The sequence below is a fragment of the Eutrigla gurnardus genome, assembly GCF_963514095.1.
Source record: "Eutrigla gurnardus genome assembly, chromosome: 6".
Classification (NCBI taxonomy): domain Eukaryota; kingdom Metazoa; phylum Chordata; class Actinopteri; order Perciformes; family Triglidae; genus Eutrigla; species Eutrigla gurnardus.
In genome coordinates this window covers 12867247-12890596 of record NC_139920.1, presented here as the reverse complement: position 1 = coordinate 12890596, position 23350 = coordinate 12867247, and the positions used below count along the sequence as shown (strand labels likewise).

Here is a 23350-nt window from a genome sequence, read left to right as displayed (position 1 = left end):
GAACATATTTGCATGTACAAATATGCACATTAAAAGATTCCAGCTTCTGACAGGTGTAAGGTTCGCCATGTCTATTTTGGTTTGTGACCTTTATTTTGTAGCTTCCTTTGAGGACGGAAGTGTTTTAGTTTGAAAGGAACATGGAGGAAACCGGCAAAGTAACGGGAAAGTACCGAAGACGCTAAGTCACGCTGAGATAATGTTTTGTTTTTCTTTTTTAAATAATAAAAATGATATCAAAGGATCTGTTATTTTTTTATGTGATTAGCTAGCAACGTTAATTATTTTTATGGGTTCTCTGTCTACTGCTAGCTTTTAGGCGGTTTAATTAATATTTTATAAACTGCATGAACAATCAGGGAATTAAGACTACAGACCCTATATCTAAAACTCACCTAAAATAACTTTATTATTTAAATTATTTATTGCAATTTCATTGTAGATTAATTAAGGAGTAAGGCCATTATCAGTGCAATACCAGCTTATCATATTCGTTTCTTTAATCCTCCAAAATATTGCTGCCTTAATTAATTAGCGCCACGTTTATACTCTCTCTCTCCCTCTTACGCCCCCCTCCCCCTCCGTGCTGACAGGTACTTCAAGGTTGTTGCTTTCTGCAGACATCAGAGGTGTCGACGGCAACGACAGTAACGTCATGCGCCGATTGAAACTTTGCAGTAACCAGTACAACGTGCCAAAAGGAGGCTGCCCAGCGCTCCTACCGGGGCTCCGACCTCAACTATGCAGTTTCTCCTCCGCTAATGTGCAGGCTGCAGGCAGCGGACCGCTGCACCGCCTTCGTGTCTCTGTCGCTCTGCAACTCTCACAAGGTAAGACGCATCCTTTTACAGCAATGTTTGGCACCTTTTGATTTATGAACATCTTTTTGCGGAAAGAAATGCAACAGTGCTGCAAAACATTTCAGATGTAGCCCACTTATCATCGCTGCCTTTCACCTGGCATCATGCACGTTTGTAGGATGCACTTGACTTGCAACTTGAACATCATTTGGTTTCCTAGTTCAAATCAGATAAATATATATTTTTAAAAGCAATAGTAAGGAAAAATAACTTAAGCCAGTTTTGCAAGAGTACTCCTCTTTGCTGGGGGTCCTCTTACCACGTTGGACCTTCTCTATAATATGTGCAAAAGCCAGGCACCCTGAAGGAATGCCCTTTCCTCAGAGCTGAGTCATGCAAATTATACCTCCTTTCACTTTCTCCCATCTATCAGCTGTTATCACCAAGCTACAATCATTTAACGTCAAATACACGTTTTTCATTAAAGCTGAAGTCCGCCTGGAGTGACATTGCAAATTGTCTAAACACACTCCTTAAACTATTGAATGTATTTTCAACAGTCGAGGAAATGACAAAACACACCGTTATTTATTACCAAGAAACTACAATGCAGCAAGAATTTATTGTACTGAATTTCACCCCACTGATGAGATTTACAAACGTTTCTCTGCATATCCAACATGATTAATCGGCCAACAAACAGTGATCATGTTGGCTCACAGCTTTGAAAATATTATGAAGTTCCACGCAGCAAGCGAATAAAAGGCACTAAACTGTTTTATAGGATTAAATAAATCTTTAGGATATATGAATTAGTGTTTGACTAGTGATTAAGTAATATTAGAGTATAATCCTTCAAGGACAAAGTACAGGAGATAAATTGTGACGACAATATACATCTTATGGGGTTAGAATACGCTGCCAAAGTATTTCACTGTTTCCCCCAGGGCTTGTAAATCAAACCCAGAGACACCTGTATTTAAATACCCAATAGAGCAGGGGAAATGTGCCACGGAGAGAACATTTGAATCAGTTTGGGATCAGAGAAAACATTTAAATTAAAAACAAACCACCTGGAGGTACAAATCCAACCTAAATGAAAACTGCTGATATTATGGTGCAGTGTGAGGAAAGTCATCTAGCATTACACACAAATAAGAAGTTTGCTGCTGTGTGGCTAATTAGCTGCAAGTCCAGCCATGCTTGAAATGCAGCTGTGTGTGTGTGTGTGTGTGGGGGGGGGGGGATGCATTAAAGGAGGGATGCATTAAACCTAAGAATTGAAGAGGAGCAAGTGTAGAAAAACCGTAGAGGCAAGGAGAGGAGTTAGGAATCGACAGCACACTAAGTAGTAAAATGGTGAAAGGAGAAGCATACGATGAGAAGATTGGAAACCATAAAAGAAAAGTGAGGGGAAAATGAGAACACGTTTGGAGGATTAGAAGAAAAGAAAGCAAAGGGGAGATGTTTTTTAATCAGTCCTAAGATAACTGCCTCCTTGTTCTAAAAGCGGTAGTTATTCAGTGTCTAACCTGATCCTCACTGAGATATGCTCCTGTCATATTCCAGCTGCTTCTATAGTTACTGTAACCTACAGGAAAACACACTCAGACAGCTTCAGACATGTTCTCACGGCAAAGCACACAACCACAGAGAGAAAATGATATTCCACCTCTGTCGAATGTTTATATTCACAGCTCAGAAATAGTTCAGGGGAGGTCATGGGCCACCTCACAATCAGTACACAGAACAACAAAGGTAGGTTTTATTGGCTTTCACATGTTACAGTTAAGTGTGATAACATGCTTTGCTTGGCTAAGCTGGGTGTCAAGTATATTTATTATTCTCTGGAATTTAGAGCCGATGATGGCTGGCGGTTTGACTTGAGATGTGAATGTCTCGTAGGAATACAGTGTGTAGTGTCAAGGCTATGTGTCCTTTAAAGTGCAGTGGAAGCATTTTTAGCGATGGTCAGCATTGGTCAAGATAGGGCTATCAGCTGAATGGCTTAGTAGCTACTGGCGCTAATGGTACATTGTGTATATCTCGTAAATTACCCCACTAATAATGCATGGAATGTTACCAAACTTCTGCAGTAGTACACATAGGGTCTGTACTCACAAAACGAGGCATTTTAAAGTTTGTAAGTACACCAGGAGTTTATTTAAAAGAACACTTGCATGATAGCTTCTATCCTCTGCTGCTAACGCTAACTAACGCTACCGCAGCATAGATTGTATTATCAGGTCAACAAGTGTTGACAAGTGTTGACCTGAGTGCATTTTACTCTGAAGTACTTTAAGAAGTACGCATGGGCTGCGGCTTAATATTATAAAGTAATTTCTGGTGGTGTCATGGTGATATGGTTACATTGCCTAAACAAAAGTTTCAATGAATTCAAGCAAATTGTGATTTAGAGCTAAGTATCTTTTCGTTTCCTTCTTTTTCTTTGTTTATATCCGTTAAAGGTGCAGTGCACACTTTTAAACATAGTTCATGTCATTGAATTTAATTTCAGTTTGGTTGTTTTATGTGATTTTTGAACAGCCATGTAATGAATGAAATTAATTTAAATCATATTTTTTAAAAATAGGAACATAAGTATAATGATCTTAAGCTCAAATCTGGACGCTGCTAGTAGCCACATCGCATTTGTGGTGGCATCGTTTACATGTTGCCAACTAATAACTAGTGTGTGCTTTACTAGTTTAATTCTGTACATATCGCAGGTATTGAACAAGTAATATGAACTCACCTTTGTTTGCACCGACTTTGGTTGTATTCCAGCTGGAGTGAGTTTGCTTTTATTGTAGTGTGTCCTTGTTACCCGTAGCATAAATGGGAAACAACCTTATCTGCAACCTGGATCCTTAGCCCACAGTTAATTCAGTGCAAATGCCTCATCTGCTCGGCATCCTTCATTTGAAATAATCAAACACTGTGCTGCCTGGCTCAATCACAGGAGCTGGTAATGCCTTGGTGGTGATGCTGATGTTATTTTTTGCAGCTTAATTCAATTGGTCGGATTGTGTCTGTCTAATGTGATTGGCAAAACTGATGCCCTTGGACTATAGAAGGCAGCCAAGACAGATATTCAAGAGTGACTGGGTGAATGGAAAAATGTCCTCTAATGCTATTGTGATGCTCCAGACTTTGAGTTTGATGTTTGCAATAGATGCCTCTGTATTTGCAAAGTGGTTTTCAACGAGCCAAGCCTGTTTTGTTCAATTCATTAAGTGGGATGCTGGGATACGTTGATTTATATTCTATAGTACAATGGGCACTGTGATTCAGAGAAATGTGGTCATGGGAAAAAAGATGAGGTCAAACCAACAGGGAGAGGGGAACAAGACAGGAAGAAGAACCCCCCTGGGACTAGAGGACGGGTTCAGTTTTCTGCATAGTGAACTTGTACACTGGTTCTATTGGGAATACTTTCCGCCAGTGCTTGTGTCTTTACTATTCATCAGTGCTGACCTCTTCTCTTCTCCCTTGTTCTGTCAGCACTATTTGGAATGTGTACAAGCATGTCCTTCCATTGTAAACAAAGATTTAAAAAATAAAAACTTTTCGATTTGGCCAGTTGGTGGCATCCCTACTGAGTTGCTTATCTTATGAGGACAACCAGTGTGTGTTTCGAAAAGGAAATCTGACCTCCCCAAAGGACATGCAACAAATGCATAGTTTCCCTTTTTTTCCATGCAAGTAGTTTCTAACTCCTTTAAACTGCTTTCCTTCCACCAGGTCTTCACATTTATTTGTTTGTCTGGAAAAGGTTCTGTGATCTTTCAAGACTTTCCAACCAGCCATGTGAAGCCCTTTGGAGGTTTTACAAGATTAACCGCTCACAATATCAGGGGAAAACCTCAACACTTTAAAATGACATACAGCTGTTCAATAGCCTGTAATAGGCGGCTCTATTTGTTCCATGGATCATCTGGCTGAAAGATGCAGTAAAAGGTCCTGATATCTGTGTGCAGTAGACTGGGCCAGAGCCGTACACAGACAGGGTGTGGCCAACACCCAAAGCAGGTTTCATTGGCATCCTTCTGCTGCACAAGCTTCTCAATGAACCCAGTTGTACAGTTTGTAAGACTTGATGGCACAATTCTATGGTGATCATATGGAGGGCACTGTTACTGAGACCCTCTTTGATGTCCCTTTTAAATTGGTAAAAGTGAAACCCGGCAGTAATTAGAGGTTACTGAATTGTAATTTCTTGCAAACTTCTCACAGAGCACTCACGTTTTCTGGTTTGTGAGGGTTTTATACCGAGGGGTAAAAGAGGCAGAAAGGACTGATGTCGATGCGTCTATGATTTCCCTGAATGAAGCTCAGGAGACAGTTGTATGGCAAGCTCTAACATTTAATAGCGAGACTGAATATGTATAGATAACCGTATTTCCATTCTTTCTAGTCAATATGTATATTTCAGAAATCTACTATTCTTCCTCTGAAAAAAATGTCACTTTTGCCATTCATGTTTATTGGGATTTTGTGGAGCTAATATCATCACAGTATGTTAGCACATCGTTAACTAGCGTTAGGCTTTAGCATCTACCTTTACTTTGTTAAGGAAAGGTACGTTTTTGCTCCTGAATCAGTTTGACATCTGGATAAAGCCTTCAAACGCATATTTCATAGAGGTCATTCAGTCTGATTCTCTCTGACAATATCTTATATTTGAATTTTTAAGTATTAAGTGACTGTGTGCAGCAGAGGGGATGGGGCTTAGCGAAGGATCAATTACATTTTTGTGTGGTATGGTACTCCATCAGAATAATGTCTGGTAGTTTTTTGGAAGAGGATTGAAGTTGATGAACTGGGCAGTAAGAGACGAGAGAAGAGTATGTTTGTGTGCATATTTGCAACATCAGCATAATGTGTATCTGGCATACCATAATGAAAGAACCAGCTATGGAGATGACTCCATGTGAACTAGTGTGCTTGACACACCAACCATGAGTAACACCACTTTTACTATGGAAGTACATTTTAAACATTTAGTTATAGCATGTATGGATCATTTTATAACACATATCAAAGTAATGTATATGTATTATAGGCTATTGTTTCACAGCATTAGTGGGTTTTTATATGATTATTACACAAATGTGATGAAGTACCATGATTTGCCAAATGCTTCATTTGAAATTTCTCTCTAGTTAAGATACCATGACAGAGGATGTTTCCATTTTCCATATCAACCACATTTTACTTGATATGATATGCCCAAACATGCATTTCACATTTTAATGTTTATGTGATCATGATACGTTGTGAAATGCTTGTAAATCAGTCAAGTCTTTGAGAGAAAGCTCTCCTCTTTTAGAAATGAAACCAAACAAAATTATCTGTCATTGACTTCTAATTGTGTTTATTGTTCAGCTCTCCTGTAGATTATCACCTTTTGAAAGAGTCCTTATATCAATGCCAGTTAATTTTCAGGTTCATCATTCATCTACTGGAGGTCATCAGCTTTCAGAAAACTCTGCCGCACATCATCGCAAAGCATTTCTTTAACATATTAACATTGACATAAGAGTCCACACATGAAAGAAGAAAAAAAAAAAGCTCCTTCCGATGCCTGTTACTGCATACAGTATGTACTGCGTTTAATCTCATTGCTGTTGGGACATGCAGGTCATTCATTCTCCTGAACGACCTCCATTCCTACATTAGGTTAAACTGGAAATGGTGCTTGAAACTGACAGGAGTCCATATACTGTATGAACGACTCCTCTTCTCTAATCTACATGATGACACACTCACAGATTAGATTAATATGATTGAAAGAGGGAGCTGGTGTGTGTGTGTGTGTGTGTGTGTGTGTGTGTGTGTGTGTGTGTGTGTGTGTGTGTGTGTGTGTGTGTGTGCACGCCTGGAGATTGATCCTTGGGTCTAACAACCTTTGGTGGCAGTCAGTGACATCATGTAAGATCTGTGACATCACTTAATGTGATTGGGTGGGGTAGGGGGTTTGCTGCACGTGCTCAGTTACCGCCTCTTAGCTTGACCGAGTCACCCCACACGGATACACACACACACATGCACACACACGCACGCACACACACACACACACACACACACACACACACACACACACACACACACACACACACACATAAAACATAGTGACAGTACAACCCCCTTTCATGCATGTGTGCTCTGCCACTCACAACCCATGAACACAACCCATGAAGAATGATGATACCTGAAACACACAGGTATTCAAATACAGCACTGGAAGTCATTATTGTTTTCATCAATTGAAATGTAATTTCTATTGATCGGAACAATGTTATTTACATATATTTCACATCTTTTCCATTTTTGAGGGTTACTGATTATGGAACGGTCAGCACAAGAACAAATGTCTATAATGCAAATGTTCTAAATAAGTGAATTAGATGGTCTTCACTTTTGTTGTAGCTAAGGCTGGGTGATAATTTAATATGATAATTTAGCATCTTTCAATGGAATCATATCTTGGTCAAGTCATATATCAAGATATCGTGATACACAATTTTGCCCTCTAAATTGATAATAGGCACATACTAACTCAAATGCCTGACATGCAGTTTGCCTATAGTTAAAAACATACTATCAGCATATTCCAAATACTTGGAAAGGAGCCGAAGAACCTTGATCAGGATATCCTCAGTCATCAATAACGGACATTGGCTTTTTTCTGGTCTGTCCTCTACTCATCTCTGGCTGCAGATATACTGTCAACTCAAGACGCTAACAGGATTTTTCTTAAAGGGTTTTAGTCTTAACTCAGCAGATTTTCTCCACCAACCCTGTATACACTTACCAAGATTTATCTTGACGTAAAGAACTGTCATCATTAATTATTTTATGTGTTCGTGCATGTTGCTGTAGTCACAGCCCAGTGCTTCTTGGTAAGATGATTTTTGTAGCAATCAGCAGGCATGTTGGGTAATATCAGCTCCTATTCCCAGTAAACAGTTCCCATATTACTGCTGTACATTCTGTTTTATATTTTGTGGCTCTATCTTGACAGCAGATACAGACGGAGTTTGATTCTCAGTCTCGGTATCAACCTTCTCTCGGGACTGAGATGTCAACACCCATGGTTGTTTACAGCATTGACATGCCTCTAGTGTTGCTGCTAATCGCCCATTAGACTGATAAAGAACAAGACGTGGCTACAGGTCTGCCTCACAGTGAAAAATAAGTCATATGTCTTGTACAAACAGACCTCCTGTTAAAAGTCATAGCAAAAAATAGATCTCCAATCTAATTCATACTGGCATTTTAGATTGTTTTTGTGAACAACCTTGACAAATATCAAATTATGTCTGAGTGAAATGGCTTGGGAATTTTCAGTGAAGCCTCCCACATCTCGTCTGTGCTTGCAGTTATTTTTCCCAGACCCCCCTAAAAGGATGAGAACATGCATCATTTATGTCTTGTTGTACTTTCCAAAAGCAAACTGGCAGTAAACTGGCAGATTCCAAAGCCAGTACGAGTGAAAGGCCAGAGAGGAGATGAGTAATCTTAGTTTGTGTGACTCTCATTTTTTAAAATGAGATAACATTGAGTAATTGCACCCAGCGTTGAATCAATCACTGTGTGCAATTAAATAATGAAGGGTTTCATAATTCATAGCTGTGGTATCAATTTCTAATTGTGTTTACTTGCTTGGATGTTGTGTTACACCAGTCATCTAAATCAAATTATTCCTTCTCTGTGTTTCAGGTTCCATCTGAAAGTGTTTGAGTGGCAGATTGTGTGTGCATCTGTGTACATTTACACTTTATGTGCCACGATGAAACACCAGTCTATCTCCCGATGGCTGAGCCAGCTGGGCCTGCCGCAATACTACCCGGCGTTGGAGCAGGAATATGATGGTGTCGAGGTAATTCAAACACGTGTCCACTCAGACACCACAAACGTACACAATCTAAAGAGACAATTTCACAAGTAGTCATTTATCATGGCTATTTAGTAAATAACGTCTGTAAAAAGGCTTGTCTGTTCTCTTGAGGCATGGATAAAGTGAACGTACTTACAAGGTTACCAGATCAAAACCCATAATCTGTCATCTGTCCTCCCCAGTCATACAAAACATACTTAAACCATTGCTGGTGTTAAATATTGATTGTAATCATTGCCACAATATGTTTGAGATGTCAGAAATAGTGGGGAAAATCAGACTTATCTTTACTGGCCAAGTATGTTTCCACATAGAAGGAATTTGACTCCTGTTTTTGCATTGCTCTCAATGGACTTGCATTAAAATACACATAACAGCAAAGCACAAGGAAAACAATGCTGGACAAATAAAGGTAAAGAGTAGACAGATTATTCAGACACTTGAATGCACCCTACCAGAAGCCCAGCCCTCCTCCACGAAGGAGTTTTCCATGTTGTACTTCCACTGTTGCTTCTTAGAAACAATGTAATGTTTTGCACGGTCACAATATTTGCTTGTCAGGAAAATGTCAGAATATTTTTTTAACGAAAAAAAGAAAACAATACATAATGTTCCTCTCTGGTGGGGATGGTTCTCTATTGCTCATTTTCAATCTGAGCTACTTTTACCAAAGAAATTGCTCTTTATTGAGATTCAGCATGTAAAGCTGACACTATCTGAATGGCCTAACTCCATTTGTAATTTGAATGAATTGACCATCTAACATGTCTGTTTAAAAGGGGGATTTCAGTAAATGTTTGCTGAAACCCTGTTGTACAGGAATACCAACTGTTGTTATTATGAGTGTTTCCCACAGCAGCTAAATAAAGCAGCCCAATAAAACTTCATCACAGGCCTATTAGACTGGACGGACAGTGATGTGTGGGCTGTTTTAACATTCAACCATGAGCCAACTTCAATCTCAACATTACAAAACCATTGGCAAGAAGATGCGATTGATGAGCCAATCAGACATGAATAATTCCATTACCTCCTGCTAATGCATACCCAGAATGCATTGGTGTAATTAGCGAAGGCGTAATGTGGAAAGCTCATAAGAAGAAGGTGAAAGGGGCAAGGAGAGAGATGCAGAGACAACCAGGTGAGACAAGGACAGAAAGTGTTGTTCTACTCTTTTATTGAGTTGAGTTTACTGAGTTTATATCGAAGTTTGAAATACTCTCTCAATGTTAGATGACTTTCTGAGCTTCAATCAGCACAGAGTAATAGGAAGCATAAGGACCAATACTCACCTTCTGCTTGTCCATCCTCGCATACTGAGCTCAGCCCAGCGTTGCTAACCTTTCTCTAAATATTATAATAACAATATCCAGCTGAGTGCCTCCTAGCCATTCAGGCTGTTCGTTGACACAACATTCTGGTAAAATCCAACTCCGCCAACATCATAAGCACTACTATCAGCTATGAAGGGCATCTCTGGCTTTGCCAATTTTACATGTAATAATTATTTGTATGTAACTTCATGGAGTGCTCATCTCAACATTAGTGTCATTAGTGCAATATTTATTTATTTTTCATTTTATTTTTCCATTTTTCTTTTTGGTCGATGGTAGTGTGAACAAAGAAAATCATATTAAATCCATATGAAAAAACATGACAATGACTAAAAGAGTGTTAAAAAGCCATATCGAGGTTTACAGGCTCATTTGATTCATTTTATCATCAGATATTTGGATGTTGAGGTCTTTATTGCCCATTGCCGTCTGAACCACATCGCCTTTCGTTTCACTCACAAGCACCTTCATCGTTGCAACAACATTCACCAGGGCTGCAAAACCAACATTCACAGCTGCTATATCAACGCTCCAGAGAACCGGTATGAGAGTTCATATTGTTGTTCTGGAGAAGAAAGAAAAAAGAAAAACATGTCAAGTTGCTGTTGGACACAGAGGGAGATGAGGACGACGGAGGGAGGGGGAAATAGATTCTGAGGTAGATTAGGCCTGTGATATGTCAGCCATGTCTCACACACACACACACACACACACACACACACACACACACACACACACACACACACACACACACACACACACACACACACACACAGTCAGAATCATGGGGTATGTGTTACTCTTGTTAACATCAGCAGAACTAATGTAGTGTCTTCTTCTTTGACCGACTAACATGTCATTACTGATCTGTCTGGGCACGTTGTGTGTGTGTGTGTGTGTGTGTGTGTGTGTACACATATATATGTGAGTGGGTGACTTTGAGTGTGTGCATCTGTCTATTTAGGTATGCAGGTATGCTTGCGTGGTTGTGAATGCGTGTATAACTTCAAACTTGCTGTATGTGACTAAGAGTGACTGTAATGTGATTGAGTTTGCCGTGTGTGTGTGTGTGTGTGTGTGTGTGTTTATATTCATGGGTTTAACCACTGTATGTGTATGTAGTCTAAATAGCTAGTGTTTGGGATGAACTAAGAGTATTGTCGTATTGTTGAGAAACCAAAACAACAAGGGTTTGAACCGGATCCTGTGATGACAAAGTGTGTCATTTACGTGTGTGTGTGTGTGTGTCTATGTATAGTCCCATGACTGAACAAGGTTGAGTTCGGGTTCAAAGACTTTTTGGCTATTTCAGGGGTCGTTTACAATAATACCATAGTGAGGGTTAAAGTGAGGCAGGGTGTGTTTTTGTGTGTGTGTTTAAGACAATGCTGTAATGACAGGAGCAGGATGAGGGGAGGAAACGGCACACTTTTGGAAGAAAGGAGGTCACCCGTGGTCTCTGCAATTTTTCTTTTGCCCTGCTGGAGCCACTACTGTCTCGACAAAATGCGTGTTTAAAGCACAACAGTATCTTCCCTGGGAGAAAATCACAGTTTCTGGAGATAACTTGTTGGTGATTGGCCGGCAAGCATCGTTTAAGTGTTATATTGAGACACCTCACATGTAGCCGTAGTCAACTGTTTACCTTCTAACACCTGAGCAACGCATTTTCTGCCAAAAATGATACCCCTTCTTCTCAACCACCTCATCCTTCTATTGCTAATGTATGTCGAGAATGTAAATAAAGGAAGTGAAAACAGAGAAACAACAGGCTATGGTTACATTTTTGTCTGAGCTAGTGCACAAGGTAGTATTGCTGACAACTCATGAAATGAAGTAAAATCATGAAGTGTGAGTAAAAGGAAGCGATGAAGACGGAACTAGGGGTGGTGATGACAGGGACAAAGAGGAAGAAAGATTAAATGGCGTCCTGGTCTCTGGCTGTCTGCTACCAAACCCTCTTTCAAACGAGGGCTGCAACCCTGGAAATATTGCTGCTGTCTCCTCATACAACGGTTCACATGATACTTGTATTCTCCTACAAATGTTCAGCAAATTCCACGTTACCTGCATACAGTATACAATAATAATACACAGGGAGCAACTTGGTTAGGATTTGGGGAAAGATTTTGTTTTTGGTTAAAAAAAAACACGGAAATGGTGTTACTTAAATACAGAAGTTGTGTGACAAATCAAACAAAAAACAGTTGGTTCAACACATACAGCGTCCCATCCACCTCAACCCACCTCCTTCCTATGTGGCGTTTATTGCTCTTAAAAGTGCTGGTTCAAGATTATGTGTACTCAAAACTGAGAGCGATCCGAAGCGCCTATATTTCAGGGCCCGATGGCTGCACCCCAACATAAAATGTTTCCAACTTTTGGAAAAACAGCAGACTATGTGTCATGTGACGAGGAACAACCAATCAAAGGGTCAGGTCAAAGTCAGGGATGAGACTTAGAGCTCGGTTCGCATTGTGTTCAGGGTCTACAGTAGGGGCGACATTTTCTTTGGCTTATTTATCTGGAGTGTGAAAGGCAGACTATATGGGTGATGGGTTCATTTTCACCACCTCTCAAATAAAAGTCTCTATGTTTTATCCCTGGTTTTGTCTCTCTCCTGAGAAAAAAAATGTCTTTGGTTTGCAAGATTTATGACTTTTTTCACAAGACCTTTCTAAATTGTTTGCCATATTTCACTGTTAACAGGTACAGCCTATGTGAGCTTGTATAGTGGGAGTGGCGCATCACAGTTTAGTATCTAGGGGTGGGGTAGACCAGCTAAATGGGCAAAAACAAAAGACGAAAGTGTCTAAACGCCGTAGAAAGCTGCACACTGTTTTTCTGGGTACCAATTCACAATAGGCCTTATTTATAAATCGTAACAAGAACAAATTTGTGCGTAAATTAACCTTATATTATCTTGTAAAGATACACCAGCTATTTAAAAAAGAAATATCTTTGAGAAATCTAAACTTGATTTATGCACGTTATTGAAAACAGATAGACATGTTAAACACTTTATAAATGAGACCAAACAAATGTATTGAACCCTAACAGGCAGACCCTAACAAAATCTCCTGTGCCCACCTCGGTGTCCCGACTCCCCACCCAGTCTTTCTAGATGAATGATCTAGAGCACCATCGCTTCATATTAACTTTATGTTTGTGTTTTTATGTTTTGCAGGACCTGCTCCACCTCTCAGAGTATGACCTTTTGGAGCTCGGAGTCCACAATCACCTCCACCGCCTGCACCTTCTCACCTCCCTACGCCTCCTCCAGGAGCGAGAGAGGAGAAGAGGTAGTCACATGCACACAGTTGACCAAACATTATCTTTCCTTATCTGTTCCATCAGGTTGTTGATGCCGGCTCCATGTTTGAGTCTCCATCTCTCCGTCGTTCCCCCCGTTTACCCGAAGAGTAGACAGAAAGACAGAGACAGATAGCATTAGTGTCATGTAAAGACATGCTTATGCCTGGGGGGTCCAGTGGTGGGGAGGGGGGTTGTCTGGTGGAGGACAATGCTTTGTCGCAAGCACGCACACACAGACATTTGAACACTTCTAAAGCTGTCAGTAAATAAAGAGAAGAGTGCTGAGACCTGTAGTCCTGCTGGGTTTAATCACTTCTAGTGTGTGTGTGTGTGTGTGTGTGAGCGTGTGTGTGTGTGGACGCATGGATATGTGTGTAGGTCTGTGCTGGACAGCCTCTTTTGTTTGCCTACTTTCCCATGCATTATACTGTGAAATCTAACTGTTGTCTTGGTGACTGTCTGAGTCGTGCAGAAGTCAAGTTTATACCAAGTGGAGAAATTAATTTAGTGAATCTTCTGAAGGTAAGATTCACTAAATCTTACCTTGCATTGACCCCTGCAACTTTACATCACATGGATATATATAAAAATTAAAAGTGGTGGCAAATTATCCAGTTTGCAACCAAACAATTGCTTCAGTCCACAGGGTTGACAAGTTGTCTTGGCTCACGAGACGTTTTGAAGTAGCTTAAGGAAGCAGGGACTATAAAGACATAGTCTCCTCCTATCTCATAGTAAACCCAGTAGTTTTCTAGCCCATCTGGAATGGAGTGGCTTGTAAAACAAAACAGACCTCAACCCGCAACCCGAGCATAAAAACGTTTAACTTACAGCGGCGTGTTTGACAGAAGTTAAGTTTTGTGCAAATTGAATTTTGTTGCTGGTCATTTCCTTGGCAGGACTATAAGAGTGTTAAAAGGCAATAAAAATTCTGGTCTCGGAAATCAGGGACGAAAAGTTACAATGGTAAAATAAATAGCTTGAAGATTGGCCCATAAACATGCAACATGAATGAGAGATGAATGCCTGTACGCTGTGAAATCAACACTATGGCATGTTTTACTATAGAGATTTAGTAAAGGAACGGATGGTGCTCCTAACCTAAAACCCACCAAAGATATAAACCAGGTCCACAAAGCTGCCAGGCCCCACAGAACAGCACCAACATTCAATGAAGCAGCAAAGAAAGCCAATAGCATTCTATATACTGTAATTGTATGGTAATTTAAAGTAATGACCAATATGAATGATAAGATGATATGAATGATAATTAGAAACCATGTCTAATAATAGGAAAATATATGAATTGAATAGACTTGACAGGAAATGTCATCAACACATCATCAAGCACGGTTTTCTTTCTCACTCTTTTTTTTTTTAAAGAGTATTAGATACATTAATGATAGTTTTTTTCTTGGTGTTGATTCAGGGGAAGAAAAAGCAGTACATTTAAAATGTACAATGTACAATGAGAACAACATTAATCCAATACTCCTCTTTTGTTTTTTGTTTTTCTTCCTTTAGATATCCAAAAATATATTCATAAGTGTCTTAACGTAAAGTAAATAAATGGATATCCCAACTTCACATATACATGCATAATTATATACATCTGTGCACCTACAAATAATAACTCCTGTGTATATCATAGGTGCTAATCAAAAGGTATAAGACAGTGTCAAAAAGTTAAAATAAATAAATAATAATAATACTCACTCTTTTTTTATTCAGATCATTTTCTGTTACTTTACATTTTTGAATTCTTGGAAGTTTATGATCCGACAGTGGAGATTTATCCACAGATTTAGTCTATGTATTAGTGGCTCACTTTCCTTTCTAAGCGGTTGATAATGGATAGATGGAGCCAAATACTGGAGCCAAAATTACATTGCAATAGACTGACATTCAAAGAGTATTGGAGCTATTAAATTAAGATATAATGAGAAAAAAAGGACTGATGAAGTATCTTTAACAACTAAAACTTCATCAACAGGGGAAGCAATAAGCTTTCCCATTGATCTGCGAGTACAGTAAGTGATGCCCAACAGAGACATCAAATACATGAGATGAGGACTTGACAGAAAAGCATACATTTTCACATTCCTGAGATCTCTGTGTGACCGCTAGTGCAGCCCCGACCTGCACCTTGAGCACCGTTGCTGAGGTGAAACAGCCTCTAGTTGAAATCACTCAGTCACTCAGGTATTATCTGTCTGCCTGGCAGCCTGCCACCCCTATCATTACCACAAAGGCCAGATTTGTTCAGCTAATGGTATCCTTCACACACACACACACACACCACACACACACACACACACACACACACACACACACACACACACACACACACATGCAGCATCCTCCGAAAATGGCAAGTCAACATTTGACCCAAGAGTCTGTGGGAGCACCTTCAGGATAAAACACATGCATACTCACACTGCATCGAGGCACATAATCATTTCATCATATTACCGTTGTTGGCTCCAGTATATGATTATGTGGCTAGAATATGAACGTGTGTGTGTGTTTGTGCCAGGTAGTTTCCTCATTGGCAGGACATAAAATGCGACAGAGAAGAAGAGATGCTCCAATTAGAACAATTAGACAGTAAAATGGGAGGCATCGGTGAAACGCACACATGCACGCTCATTTTTCACATATTTGAGGCATTTTAGTTTCAGGTTACAGTATGTTTAGTTGCAGTTGTTGCCGTAGTGCTGAGGCGGTTCTGTGGATGCTTATTAACTCGAACCATAGCTGTATTCTTGTTTGTAATTTTAGGTTAGATGTACTGCAAGAATTTCATACTTTTATTAGCATTCATGCTAAGTTTCAATTCGCTGCTTGATTAAAATGAAAAGTCTTTTCACTCTTGAAGCACACGGGCGCGGATAAAATCAATTATGGTTAAATATCACTTGAGTATATTAATGGGTGATTCTTATCAGCAGTCATTTACAAAAAGCTGTATTCGAGCTCCTGAAAGCAGCAGTATGTGCATTTCTCTTGCAACCTCTAATTTGGATGTGCTGTACATTTTAAAAGCCTTACACAGTTAGTCAATGAGAAAATGACCCTACTTCTCGCTTGATTTATTACCTCAGTAAACATCGTAAACATGATTTTATGGTCTCAATTTCCAGTTCCATGTCTTTAATACTGCATGATGTTCATTTTGTAGTACATTTGGTCCCGTTAAGAGTAAATCAAACAATAAAGCAGGGTATGCTTCGGGGCGTGGCTATCTTGTGATTGACAGGCCGCTACCACTTCGTTGTCTGGTCCAAGTATTGTTTGCGTATTACTTAATTTAAACCTTTCACAGTGTGTTTTCAGTTGCCAGTGCCTGTGTCTTTGTATTTAATCACAGAAATGGAGTATTTCTCATCATACACTCGCTGAGCTGTACCAGCTGTTTTTTCCAATGGTCAGCTCTGTTGTGTCCCTTCCTGAACTATATGAGCTTAGGAAGTGAGTAATGTGAATACCAGAACACACACTGACAACACACTGCTATGCGGTGCCATGCTAAACATGGAGTGACACCAGTTTTACATTGTATGCCCGTGTGTGTTTGTGTGTGTGCGTGTGTATGCGTGTGTGTGTGTGTGTTTGTTTGAGAGAGAGAGAGAGAGAGAGAGAGAGAGAGAGAGAGAGAGAGAGAGAGAAGAGAGAGAGAGAGACAGCAGGTGTTTCTGCTGTTTGTTTGTTTGTTTCCCTGGTGGTGGACGGTGTTGTTGCCATGGTGAAAACTTAACAGCAGTCAGTTGGGAGTTAAGATAGTTCTGGACCAAAGATAAAGCTGTCACATCGATTTCAAACATTCGTAGCCGTCAACTGACTTGACCTGCCAGTGAGCTGCTGGGGCTCTCTGTGCAGATTCATTCACTCATTTGGTCCCAACACACTTTAAACCAGTTCAGATGGCAGATTTTAACCTGCGGGTATTGTTGTTATCTGGTACGTTCTTTTCTATTCTGCCCGTGGTTTGTCGGCTGTAATAAAGGTTCACTAATACCCCTTTTCCTCCAACGCGAACCTAGTTCAAGAACCGGGCTGGTGCCCGTGCTGGTTCGCAGTTGGTTTAACTTGCGAACCTTCTGAGAACCTGTTTGCGTTTCCACCGGCTAGAGAGCCCAGAGAGCCACGTCATTACGTCACTGTTTACGTCTGAGGTTTCCCCGCAGCACTAATTTCAAGCATAGCAGACATGTCTCTGTTGTTGTTTGTTTGTGTTTATTATGGAAAATGTTTATTTTGGAAAAAAATACAATAAAAATAAAATACACAAAATACTACAATCACAATTTTCTTTTTTCTTTTTAAAGTGTAGAACAGTGTGTGATCAATATCAATGATCAAAGTGTTTGATGTTTAGTCATCTGCAGGTTGAACCTCCATTCAATATCGCCGATGTCCGACAGTTCTACAAACACAAACCAGAGAACAGCGGTTTAATCATAAACGTGTCCACGATGCTGCGAAGACAGATGTTAAGTTACATTGGTAGTTGGTAACGTTTAGTGAGCCAACGGCAGTCAGAAAGTGGCATGCTAACGTTGTTGTTAGCAATATCACGCTAGCTGGCTAGCTAGCCGGTCAGCTTACATTACCCGAGGAAGCATAGTCACTAGTTGCTGCTGTTATGAGCGTAATCACTAGCTTGGTAAACTACAGAAATGTGTCGTTGGTTTGCAACAAGGTGAAACATTTTAAAAGTGAAACTTACCGGGAACAGTAACATTAGTAAACTCCGCAGTGGCGTATTTTCCCCCGTTGCCTCGAGCGTTAACCCCGCCCCCAGCCCCTGACGTAGGTTTGTGAACAGTTCTAGCCCAGCAAGGAGTTGGTGCCGCTCTGGAACCAGTTTTCCTGGCCGAGAGCCGGTTCTTTGTCTGTGGAAACAGGAAGAACTGGTTCGCGATTAGGCAGCGGCTCCGAACCGGCCCTCAAAATGCCTCGGTGGAAAAGGGGCATAACATTGGTACTGGGCACCAGGACTAAGACTAACACCATCACCCATGGTGTTTAAGATTACAGTAGCTCCAATGAGCTTCCTGTCTCCAGTCTTTGCAAGCTGTTTCAGATTTTTTTTTTTTTTTCTGTTGTTGTCTGTAGTCTTGCCTCTGACGCAAATATAGACCACATTCCTCACAAGCTTTTTAGTCTGAACTGTATTTTTGTGGTAAATAGATGTTACAAGAACTGAATTTGCTCTGAGATCCATATCAGCTTTCAGGAAATTAACAATAACACACGTAAAAAAAAAAAACAATCACTTGGCACAAAATGTATAATTGAGAGAAGGAAACAGAATCATTCTCAAAAGGTAGAGATTTAAGATATTGTTATCAAAGTATTCTACTGCTATTTAAAGCCAGGGCAGACATCAAATCACATCAATTACAGCCTCAGACTGTCATCTTTGTCTTTTCCCTGTGATCAACAATTGAAAAATGACCTGCAGCTGCAGTGCTGTACAAATGGATCATAATTCAAGTCACACTGACAATATCCATAAAATCAGAATTCTGCTCTAATTGGGTTTGCAGAGATTTTTAGATCCCTGAACAATTAGATCACGTCCTACCAAGGAGTACATGCTGAACTAGCATAATCTCTTTCGTGAAGGTTATAAACTCATCAACATGACCTAGAGTTAATGCTGAGTGTACTATAAACATGTTCATCTGTCTGTCTGCGTGTTAACAACAACTGTTATCTCTCACGTGTCAAAACAGGGAAGATCCAGCTCCTTCCTAGAATTAGGAGATAGTAAAACACAAAAAACAAAAATACAAAAAGTTTTTCATAAATTTATTAAATCACCTAGTTTAACTAATCCAGTGTAATGCAACAATCCTGCCAATGTGAGACCACACCCCGGATTTGTGAGGCGGATTCCAAACCAGCAACCAGAGTACATGGACACGTATTATTGAGTTCAGGTGCTTTAAATATGATTACATACGTGCATTAAATATGAATAAAATACAATTTGGTTATTTCAAAATAAGATTTATGATTTTAAATGACTTGTATACTCAATATCCTTTAAGACAATTTTAAACCTTGAATTGTGCCGTTTTCTAAAGGTTCGACTTATCAATGTTTAATCTTTGTTTTTAAAAGTCAGGGAAATTAGTTGTTAGGAATGTCTCTAATATGCTGGCATATCGAAAACATTGCCCAAAACTTTCAGTCAGACAGGCCCGTCCAGTCACTGTTCCAACTAAAGAAATAAGAATATGTTGGGTTAAACACTACGATAACGTACTGTAGTTTTTAACATAGTTTCTGCTCCTCCAATAAAATAAATGGTTTAATGTAAATGACAAAATAGATCGTTAGTCTCTACCTTCTAAAATTCCCCCACATGATCTGGAGCAGCCAATAGAGGGATGTTGTTTGTCACTGCCCTCCAAAATACATGTGACCATTATGATTCATTTGTGATCTGCCGACGGCGCTATGTTTAAACCTGCCATGAATCATCAGTGTGCGATATTCTCTCATTGTGTGGTTGATTTAAATAACCGACAAGACTCACTCAACTGTCAACTTTCATGTTCTACAGAAACCATGATCACATGAGTCAGAAAGATTCGTAGATTTCATTCCACCTGAATGAGTTTGGACAGATCATTAGACCTCAAGGCTGCAACCAGAGGAATGAGGAGAGGCCGAAACACTGAAGTGTTTACACTTCACACTTTTCTGATCAGAAACACACATGGAAACAAGTGCATGTGTATATCCAGATTTATAAGGGAAAAAGGGAGTGAATGGGGAGAAACAGAGGGGAGGGAAGAGAGAGTCGAGGAGTGGATGGAATGAGGGGGAGAGAAGAGGGAGAAATGAGGATGAAATCGGGAAGGGAATGTTCCTTTCACAGTTGATATGTTCTAACAGAGGAGTTAAAGGACTACCAGAAATCTCTACACGCAAAAGAAAGCAAAACAATTTTGCAAATACCTCACGTTATTTTACACCAGTATTACTCAAGTATGTGCAGGTGGAATCTCAAGGTGGGGGTGCCAAGCCCATCTATTTAATAGTTTGGGAAACACTTGTGCCCCGAGGTAGAGTGGTGGTCAATGTTGGAAACGAGTGACTCAGCGAGGCATGGTGCCAACACGCTGCCTGAGTGCCAATGTGCCGAGGCAGGGCTTGGCCCGAGGACTCCCATTAGCAGGAAGTGCAGGAAATGGCTGTAATGATGTGGCATTCTCCAAACTCATTTTAAAAAAGTAGTAAAGTATACAGTCGACTTTGATGACGTTGAGAATCAAGCCTTGAAGTTTTAGGCTTCCTGTGCAATACAATTGATTTAGTACACAACATAATACGCCTAAATATGTTAATTGGAGGAAATAGGTGTGTATCACATTGGGCTATTCATGTATTATCACTTGTAAATTTAATGGCTGTAGCATGATCCCACAACAAATTAAATCTTAAACAGAGGATCAAACGACAAATAAAAACCTCCTAGGTTAGGAATAATTATTATTATAGGAATAGGAATGAACATTCAGCTCCTCAGATTGTGAGCACAAACAGAAGAAATGTGAACGTGCCTCGTCCAAAGAGCATTACAGTGTAAAACCACTTGAATCAGATCATTTAAAAGTGAGGGTGAGGTTGTGCCTCTTTGCCTGCTTCGATAAAAGATTTGCTTTTCTGCAAACAACTTGATAAGATCTTTCGTTTTCACAAGGACACATACAGTATCAGATCATACAGTATAAGATCTGCTCTACAGCCCCACAAAGACACGCCCGACCTGCCCCCATTTTTTGGGAGCTCTAGGTGATTCAGGAGATGATTACATATTACCCTCCTTGACTCACTGTACACCTTCCTGGAAATACCACCCTCACAAACTCAAAGATGCCAAGAATGTTTCACACGCCTGTGTGAAATAGTACTGAGATTTACTCTTACATTTTGTAAGTATGACTTTTAGATTGAGCAGTGACTCTGACTCATCTTGAGTTTTGGTTTGTGAACCTGTTCATTATGGTTTGTGATGTAAAAAAAAAAAAAAAAAAAAAAAAAGTTACATTTTCAGCAAAAATATACCTTAAACAGTGGTTCCTAAGCTTTTTTGCTCATGACAATCAAATAGTGATTGCCCTTCTCAAAATGTTGTACTTGAATTATTTTAACTACACTACACTGTATTTCACAAAAAAACATAATAAAGATTATATATATATATATTTGGCAGAATTTGGATTTTACTCCTACCACCCCACCCCATCTCCCAACTCCTTAGGTTCTTTCATGACCCCTTGTTGGTGTCCCGGCCCCCATCATGAGAACCAATGCATAAAAAACTGGGACAATTCAGTGTTTTACAGATATTTCTCGTGACACCCAGCTTGAATCAGGGACAGTCCTGGCCAAACTGGAACTTCTGTTTTTTTCAGCACCATATCTTTAATTTTCATAGTGTGTTGATCATTTTGTGGCTAATCGTGACATTTGACTTGCCAAGTTAACTGCTTTGATCTTGCAGGAAAAAGGAACAGCCTGACAATTAAACAGATGGAAAAAACATATTAATTAAACACATTTGTTGGTCTGAAATCACTGTACATCCATCCATTTTATTGCAAAAATTAAAAAGGCACTCGCAACTGCAGGGAGTCAAAGTTGAATGTCTTTTTAGGATTTTCTTTGTTTATTGGTTTAGTTAATGTATTACCTTCCCTACTGGACTGCTGTTGCTGCGTTGCCAAATTTCAGAAAATGTCGTGTGTAGGTGGGTCTATCTGTCTATAACTAAAAGTGAAAAAGGACCAAAATGGTTCTAAAAACCAAATCTTTACCCCCATGAGGACAGGTTCAGCCCTCATGCACTTCAGAGGCTTTTTTAATCTTAAAGTGTGAATAGTGTGTGTGTGTGTGTGTGTGTGTGTGTGTGCGTCTCCAATGTGGGCCATCTGATCATCTCGTCTTTCATAGCGGCAGGATGGGCTCCTTGTATTGTCTGACAGGAAACACACACAAACACACACACACACACTATGCGCGTGTCTGGGTGTTATCCACTCTAGACAATACAGAGGAACACGAGAACAAAGACAGGAGAGAGTGTCGTCTTGGGGTCCAGTCAGCACAAACACACTCAACATGACCTCACACCTGATGTAATGACACAAGTAGAGCCATATACTTGTATTTGTCAGCATTCCCTCCACATATGAAAGCTGTGTTGGCACTCCAAATAGATTTAAAACTGTGACGCTGAGAGAATTTACGTTTCAGCCAACACTGATTCAAGTAGTTAAACTGCATGAGTCTCGAGTGCACCTCAAGTTGCTCAAACATGTCACAACCAGGCAAAGATCATGGTTTTTTTCTCCCCTTTTCATCCCCTCTCTGCAAACAGCAACATTAGCACATGTAAATCTTCTCTAAGCACCAGACCAGTTGGTGGTGTTGGTGTCAGAGGTCCCAAACAAAAAGACTCGGAGCATGAAATATGAGGCTGTGCAGGGAACACAGAGGAGAAGGAGGAGGAAGTGGAGGAGAGGAGGGCAGAGAGAGTTTTGTTCTGGAGTCCGGGTGGGGGGGACGGGGGGTGACAAGAGACAACTCCGCGAAAAAAGAAAGAAAGAAAACTCCTCCCAAACACAGTAGAGCAAGAGGAGGGGCCGGGCGCTCACAAATCACTCCCCAGAGAGAGAAAGAGGAGGGCAGGGCTTGTGATTGTGCAGCGCTACTTGTTGTTGCCTGTCTGAAGGAGCGTGAGAGTAAAGTCTTCCAGCCGGTCAGCGAGGCAGCAACTCAGTCATTCAAGCAAACCATGAAATGGAATCATTTTGATACTTAAGTTTATAAATCCAAGAGCAAAGGTTGGGAAAAGGAGAAGAGAACACGCTGACAGGTATGACAATCTGTGTGTATGTGTGCATCCATATACAGTAGGTGTGTGTGGGAATGTGTGTAGTTGGGTGGACAGTCATCTTCACCTCTGGATGCATTTT

General features: G+C 40.1%; 1 protein-coding gene across 2 annotated transcripts in view; it reads left to right on the top strand.

Moving 5' to 3' along the window:
- Positions 1 to 8580: 8580 nt before the first annotated feature.
- Positions 8581 to 23350, top strand: part of bcar3 (BCAR3 adaptor protein, NSP family member) — a 56280-nt gene continuing 41510 nt past the window's right edge. Inside the window, exons 1-2 of one of the 2 annotated variants that reach the window (XM_084011703.1) lie at positions 8581 to 8685; positions 13225 to 13339. In XM_084011703.1, the coding sequence (XP_083867829.1) occupies positions 8596 to 8685; positions 13225 to 13339 (205 nt within the window). In that variant the 5' untranslated portion in view covers positions 8581 to 8595. Of the gene's footprint in view, positions 8686 to 13224; positions 13340 to 23095; positions 23251 to 23350 lie in introns of those variants that run through there. The other variant, XM_084011704.1, reaches the window with a different exon arrangement.